Below are 7,602 nucleotides of genomic sequence, written 5' to 3' on the forward strand. Positions count from 1 at the left end.
TTTTGTGTGAGATTTTAGGGAAAAGAAACAAAAAATGTATCACAGTATCACAGTTGTCAAATAGCAGCGTGTTTCTTTTATTCTCTGACTACGTTTTAGGAGCCATACAAGTACAAACCGTGGAGGAGTGAAAAAGGAGTCCTGCATCTTTTGTCTTTCCTTTCGTAAATCGTTTGCACAATGTTGTGGCAAAGGGTGAAAGAAAGGGTTGAGAGAAAATGCTGGGTGCAGGTGGGACCCCCCGACTCGGGAGAGAAACCATCAATTACAAAGGAGCTGAACTGCAAGAAGGGTGGGGAAATACATTTGTTTTATTTTATTTCAAGGGATCCGCAACCTGTCTTTGACTGGCCGGAGCTCCAGCAGGTGCTGCTTTACAGTCAGGAGGCTGCTGCTGTCCTGGGACATTACCCAGCCCGAAGAGGAGGTGCTGGCATGGCAGCTAAGGTACTTAAGAGCCATTCCAGTCATCGGCTGGGTTCTGCCTGCTCGCAGCCTTCGCCAGCTAACTCTTGTTAAGAGCAATGGGAATGGGCAGAGTGGAAGATGGGCATCTCCCTTGGCACCGTCCCCCTGCAAAATTGTGCGGCTGGGGTGACTGGGACGGCCCAGCATGGCGTTATTAATGCTTTTATTAAAAAAAAAAAAAAAAAAAAAAAAAAAAGTCCGAGTCTCTTTAATTAAATTAGTTACCGTACAAACACCATAGGGTTTCGTACATGGAATAAATAGCGCAAGTCAAACCTGATGGCACTTCCACGGCAGCCCTTGGTGCCAGGTGGCTGCCGCCGCGGCCCGGGCCAGTGCGGTGGGACCGGGGCCACCGGCAGCTTGGCAGGGCTCGGCACGGCCCTAGGGAGCAGTTCTGCCACCCGAGGTCCTGTGGGGCTCGTCCTCCTCGGATGCCGGGGAGGTGTCTCGGCTGGAGGGGGTGCGGGGCCGGCGGGGAGCCCCCCCTGCCTGGCAGACGTACCACTCGCTGAGGTTGGTGACCGGCGGGGAGAGGGCGGCGGCGCGGCCGCGGGGCGGCTCGGCGGCCGGGTCGGCCTCGGGGGGCAGCGGGCCGTCGGGGGGCCCCGCCGCCGCGTAGCCCTGGGAGCCCGGCGGCGGGGAGGGCGGCGGCGACTTGCAGTGGATCTTCATGTGCTTCCGCAGGGAGCTGGGATGGGTGTAGGACTTGTCGCAGCCGCGGATCTTGCAGTAGTAGGGCTTGTCGGAGGTGTGGACGTGGGAATGCTTCTTGCGGTCGCTGCTGTTGGCGAACTTCCTCTCGCAGCCGTCGAACTCGCACTTGAAGGGCTTCTCCCCTGCGGGGACACAGCAATGGCTCCGTTACCGGCGGGCGGGGGCCCGGCGCTGCCCGCAGCCCGCCCGCCGCATCGCAGCCCCTCCGCAGCGCGGCCTCCGGGGGGCTAGCGCAGAGGGTAAACCTTCCCCTTCCCTCCTTTTCTTCCCCTTTCCCTCTTGTCCTCCCCCTTCGCGACAGTCGGGACATGCCCGTGGTTTCGACTTTTTCCCTGCGTTTTGCTGCCTGTCACACGTCGCTGGCAGCCCTCGGGGCCGGAGTCCCTGGCTGGCGGCGGCAGGGCCCCCCCGGCCTTGTTTGCCCTCTGCAGCGCTCCCCTCGCACACGAGAAACCTTCATTACCGCTCTAATGACCGAACCCAAACAAAACCTCTCAATGCCTTTGCCTGCGAGGGCTGGCGTTTGCCGGCAGCCTGGCTCGCCTGGCACATCTCCTGCGTAATCCTTTCCCAATGGGCGCTGCGCTGGGGGAATAATTAGTTTGGGGGAAATAAAAGTAACACCTGTTTAAGCATCCCGACACAAAGAGGGAGCACCCCGCAGCCCGGACTGGGAACTTGCAAGCTTGGGGGACCAACCAGACACCGGAGATGAGGGCAGCAGGCTGCTGTTTCCGTAGCTGGTTACCCTGGGCAAATGTGGGTCCAAACGTGAGCAGATGATCTACTTTTAAGAGTTTTTACACATTGCTTAGCAGCTAAAGGTGTGAAAATCAGTCCGGCGCTCGTCTCCTGTAGTGTACCCTGGAATACATATGTTCTGGTACTTATAGCCATGTCCTTCCCATAGCTCCGGAACCGACTCTTCCTCATAGTTCCCGAATAGGGCTGGGAAAATACCTATTGCTGAGACAGCGGAGGAAAAAGAAAAAAGTGCCAGATCCCTGTACCGAAGCTTCCTACAGCAAGTTTTTCTCACTCTACCATGTTACACGTGAGTCCAGCACAGACAGACCTGCACTCATAACCTTTGTCATGACTATTGCGAATCTTGAGTCGGTTCAGACATGGCTGATGTGTATTTTCTGATGTGTTTTGCTCTGAGGAGTCAGAAGTAACAACCCAGCAGCTCTTTCAGTGGACATTTTCTCCTTACCACCAAGTGATTTTTACTGCTCCTCCTATTTGTAAGGTTGTATTGCGTTTATTATTTATCAAAATAATAATGGAAGTAAGAAAACTATTTTTATTTTTAGAAGCAATTTCTTGGCTGTTACTATAGAAACATACACCTCCACAGCCTATTTATGCATCAATTTGTTCAATTAAAATCGGCTCACCTACCACTAAACTGCTAGTTCTAGAAAGTGCAAAATTTATCTTCAAAAAAAAAAGAACGAAAAAAAAGGAAAAAAGGAGAAAAATATTAAAATTAACATTGTGCCTTGTGGATTTTAAGTGCATGAAAACCTCTAAAACCTCTGCACACCCCCGAGACAAGTTTCCTGTCACTTTGTTCATTAATTACTATTACTTCTTCCGGGTAAATAAAGCAAATCTACTGGAGGTTTTGGGTAGTTTCTATCTGTGTTACCCCAAGGATGAAGGCTCACACATTCTGCTGCTGGCCATGACCCGCAGAGCCCAAAGCGCAGCCCCTTGAGAAATGTTCCAACCAGCTGGACCAAACCGCGTCCACTTTGTCAGGGTTTTAGGGAAGTGTATTTCCACTTGGGTTCACGCGTGGGCACCCTCGCCAGACTCCAGATCGCGACGATCAAATTCCCCGTAAGTCCAAGACTGGGGAAGGTCCCGGTGTGTCCCCGTTACGCTGACGAGGGCAACACGTCAGAGTTTAACCATTTGTAGGTGGTTTCAACCCACGGAAGGGGGCGAGATGTCGGGCGCCGTCCCCTAACTCCTCCTGGCAGCTGCAGTGCTGGCGGCGGGGAGGGGCACAGACGGGCTTGGGGTCACTTTTTTTGGAGGGTCTGGGAATTGTTGGAAGGAAGTTGGCCATCCTGAGCATGGTCTCTGGTAAGGGGACAGTAAAATTGCAGGAGGGACGAGTTCCCCATTCCAGCTAGAATGCTAGAATGCACCGGGTGTAGGAACAGTGATTTGTCTCCAAAATAGGGCAGTAGCTGCAGAGCGTGGTATGCAGCCCCCGGGGAGTGCTTTTAAGAAAGAAGGGGAAAAAAAAAAAGGAAAAAAAGAAAAGAAATAAAAATAAAAATAAAAAAGTCCCAAACATCAAACGTCTCCTGAATTACTGAAATACTCTTCTTCCTGCAGGATTGCCAGAAACATGCAAAATCGCCTAATGATACGATTATGTTGTTATTGGTTTCTTCCCCCCCCCCCCCTCCCCCCCCGGCACCAAATGTCCCATAATAAAAGTTTGTAAATCTCTCCTGCTCCCAGGCTGCACATCACTAAGTTAGAGGTGAGGGGGCAAAATGACAGTAATTAATCCAATAGGAATGGGCAGAAAGTTTGGAATCCCTTGTCTACTCGAAGGCGTGGAGGGAAATATGTAGGGAAAGACTTCTGTCCACTTTGCCCTCCCATGGGCCGAGCTGTCATTCGAAGTGGACCACTGGCCCCCACCTCGAGGGCTGCTTTGGTGCAAGGACCCCTTCTGCGTGGATACAGCCTTTCCCTGTGGGCTCACGCACAGATACCCTCCCGGGGACTACGGGTAGCCCCAAGCTGAAAACTCCTCCAAACTGCCCTAGCAAGATGTCACGTCCCACGCATTGCCTCGGGGCAGCGCTCGACCTCATCTAAGGTCCTGATTATCGGGCGAACCGTGCCTGATACGTATTTGGATTTTGGTAGGGAGCTCTTTTTCCCCCGCTGAATCTCTCTATCTCCCCGCAAGCCTCTCCCCGACTCCTTCCTAACTCACTCCCGCCTGCCCCTTGGAGCGGAGATGGGTAAGGAGCTGAGGAGCCCAGAAAAGTCCGCGGTGAAGTCTTGCTTTTCAAATCAAGGCAAGTGTAGAAGGCTATAGATGATAAAACCGCGGGCTCCCAACTAACTCGTTCCACGGTGTCGTTAACACAATAACAACAACAAGAAGTGTCAGACCTTACCCCCTCCTCTGTCCCCGAGAAATCTCCCACCCGCACATCATCCCCGGCTCTAGGAGTAGAGCACTGGGCACCCTCAGGGCTCCGCTGCTACATATGGGCTCATGCCTGACATATTCTGGAGATAAAAATCTATAATCCTTTCAGCCATGGGCCATTTGGTTTTACATCGGAACAACACGTTGTACGGTCGCCGCTTTTCTCTTTCCGAGCAGCAAACAATAAATCAAGAAAGCAATTACGGCAACTCCACTTCCTTAAGTATCCTCCAAGGAATAATATTTGTCTGCCACTATAAATCCCGGCTTCGTTCGTTTTCGGCAGAGTTTTACACCCAGATGGAAATGCGTATTTCGGGAGTGGCGAGGAATGAGGAGAAAGAGAGGGAGAAAACCCAACCTAACCAAAAAAAAAAAAAAAAAGAAAAAAAAACCACCAAAACCAAACCCAGAAAAACTAAATACTAAACGGCTCAAACACACCCCAAGCCCTTCCAGGGTCCCCCGCCTGTCCCCCGAGGCATTCTCCGGGAGTGCCGCTCCCTCCTCCCGTACCCCGCCGAGCAGTCGGGGCGACTTTGAAATTTGCTTCTCAGATCCAAAAAGGGAGGGAAGAGTCCTCCGGTGAGAGCCTTCCCCCGCCTCACTCCCTGCTTCCCGACTCCGCGGGTACTGCCGCAGGCGGGAGCAGCCCAGGCAGCACCAGCAGCCTCGGGACCGGAGTCAGTCCGGTAGCCCAGCGGCACGGGCAGCCCCAGCAGTGCCCTCAGCATCCGAGGTAGTTCCGCAATATCGGGAGCCCAGGCCGGGGGGTACGCGCTGCAGCATCCTTGGTCCCGGTAGTAGGGCCAGTCCCGGAACTGGGATAGCCCCAGGAGCGCTGGTGACAGGGGCAGCCCTGTAGTCCCGGTAGTACCGACAGACCCGAGCACCGCCGCCCGCAGCGCAGGGGAACTGCGCCCCCAAGAGCCCCCGCGGCCCCATCTCCGTCGGGCCAAACGTCACCCGCCCGGCTCCGTCCCCGCCGACAGAAGCGACAGGAAGAGCAGAACCGCCGTCCTTCGGCGTGGCGGCGGGAAGTGGCAAAGCGCAGCGCTTCACAAACGCGGGGTGAGCCCCCCAGGGTGCCCCGGACAAGGGCGGCGGGAGCAGGGACGGGCGAGCGCTCATCCTCTCCTCGCTCTTCCGCAGGGGCTGCTGCTCATCTTCCCCCGGCTCTGCGTTATTTATTAATCGGTGTATTTATCCGGTGGTGGCGGGATGTGGGGAGGTGGGTAGTAGAGGGGGTGGGGAGGGAGCTGCCCAAGGCGAAGGGGGGGCTGAAGGGGGGGACGGGACACGTGTGTGCAGGGCAGAGGGGCCGGGTGCGTGTACGTAGCTGTGTGTGCGTGGCCCGTGTGCTGTCGAATTACTTATTCATGAAAAAGTCACATGTCCGGTGGTGCGTAGAAGAGGAGGAAAAGAGGAGGAAAGAGGAGAAAAAGAAAAGGAAGGAAACCCTTGTGGGGAGGAGGGGGGCAAGGGCGGGGGGGAAAGAACAACCCACCTGTATGAGTCCGCTTGTGGATCTTGAGGTTTTCTGAGCGAGCGAAGACCTTCCCGCAGCCGGGGAAGGGACAAGGGAAGGGTTTCTCTCCCGTGTGTACTCGTATGTGGTTGATGAGTTTGTATTTCGCTTTGAAGGGCTTGCCTTCGCGGGGACACTCCTCCCAGTAGCACACGTGGCTGCTCTGCTCGGGCCCACCGACGTGCTCCACGGTGACATGGCTCACCAGCTCCTGCATCGTGCTGAAAGTTTTGGAGCAAGGCTTCCTACCGCCCGGTGGCGGCGGCGGAGGCGGAGGAGGCGGTTCCCGGTCAATCCACTTGCAGATCAGCTCTTGCTTGATGGGCTGTCGCATGTATCGCAGGAAGGCCCCAGCAGCCGCCGCCGCGGCCCCGACGTGGGCATGGTGGTGGTGGTGATGATGGTGGTGGTGGTGGGGATGGGGGTGGTGCGGGTGCCCGTGGCCGGCCGCCGCCAGGTTGAGGTTGACGGAGCCGTAGCCTTGCAACGCCGAGGAGGAAGAGGCGGTGGCGCCGGCCCCGTAGTGCGCCTCGGCGCGCCCGTAGAGCTCCCCGGCGGCGGCCGCCAGCCCCAGGCGCATCTGCCCGTTGAGCGGCGGGTGGCGGCCGGCGGGAGCGCCCTGCTCGCCGGGCGGCGGCGGCGGGAAGGCGGCGTGCGCCCCGTCGGTCGCGCCGTAGGTGCCGGCGGCCGAGATGAAGACGCCGTGCGGTGGCGGGTGCGGAAGGTGGGGGGAGCCGGCGGGCGGGTGCTGCTCACCCAGCGCCCCGTGCACGGCGGCGGCGGCGGGCAGCTCCCGCCGCAGGAGGAAGTCCCGGCCCGCCGCTTCCCCCGACGGGTATCCCGGGAGGGCGGCGGCGGGCGGCGCGTAGGCGGCGGCGGCGGTGGTGGCGGCGGCGGCGGTGGCGGCGGCGGCGGCGGCGGTGGTGGCGGCGGGCGCGGCGAAGGCGGCGGCGGTGAGCGCCTCGGGCGTGAGCTTGAGGGCTGCGGGCTGCGCCATGTGCTCGGGTCCGAGCGGCGTGAGAGCGCCGCCGGGGTCGCCGCCCGCGTCCCCGGGGTGGAGGTGGGCCGCGTGGTGGGGGTGGACGTGGTGGTTCCCCAGCCCCGGGAAGCCTGTCATGTTCTGGTGAGGATGGGGCTGAGCCGCTGCCAAATCCGCTAATCTCAGTGTCGGGTTCCTCTTGCTCAAAGGGGGCTCCATAACGACACAGCCAAGCCCATCTACGCTCGCTGTTGTTATTTTTTTCCCTTTACCCGCCTTCAAAAACATGTATATATTAAGCGGCTCTTTAACTTCTTTTGTCTGCGCTCCGAGCCCCGCGCATCCCTGGCCCCGCTCTGCCCGCCCGCGATTGGCAGAGCCCTCACCACACTTCGGCGGCGCGCTGGGGAATACGGCTCGGACACCGCGCCGGAGGGATTGGACGGATGGCGATGATTGGCAGCGGCCGGGGCCGCGCGATTGGCTCCCTTTCAGGCCGCCGGCGCAGCGGGGATCCGCCCCCGCCGCCCCCCCGGGCCCCCCCGCGCCGCCCCCCGAAGTTGCACTTGTAAAACTTCGCGCGGGGCCCGACGGGGCGCACCCCGCGCCTCCCCCGCCGGCAGCTCCGGGCGCAGCTGCCTCTGCTCCCCAGGCACTGGACGGGGCGCCCTGCTCAGGTGGTCCGCCGTGTTTACGTTTGCGGGGCCCTGGGGTTTC

At 58.3% G+C, this 7,602-nt stretch overlaps 1 protein-coding gene across 1 annotated transcript; it reads right to left on the bottom strand.

Moving 5' to 3' along the window:
- Positions 1–412: 412 nt before the first annotated feature.
- ZIC5 (Zic family member 5) lies at positions 413–7,173 on the bottom strand. Its single transcript, XM_062514865.1, is given in 4 exon segments — positions 413–1,307; positions 5,886–6,768; positions 6,771–6,840; positions 6,842–7,173. Coding segments are annotated over 4 exon segments (1,740 nt in total). The 3' UTR covers positions 413–852.
- Positions 7,174–7,602: the final 429 nt, after the last annotated feature.

Source organism: Cinclus cinclus, chromosome 2 (assembly GCF_963662255.1).
Source record: "Cinclus cinclus chromosome 2, bCinCin1.1, whole genome shotgun sequence".
Taxonomy (NCBI): domain Eukaryota; kingdom Metazoa; phylum Chordata; class Aves; order Passeriformes; family Cinclidae; genus Cinclus; species Cinclus cinclus.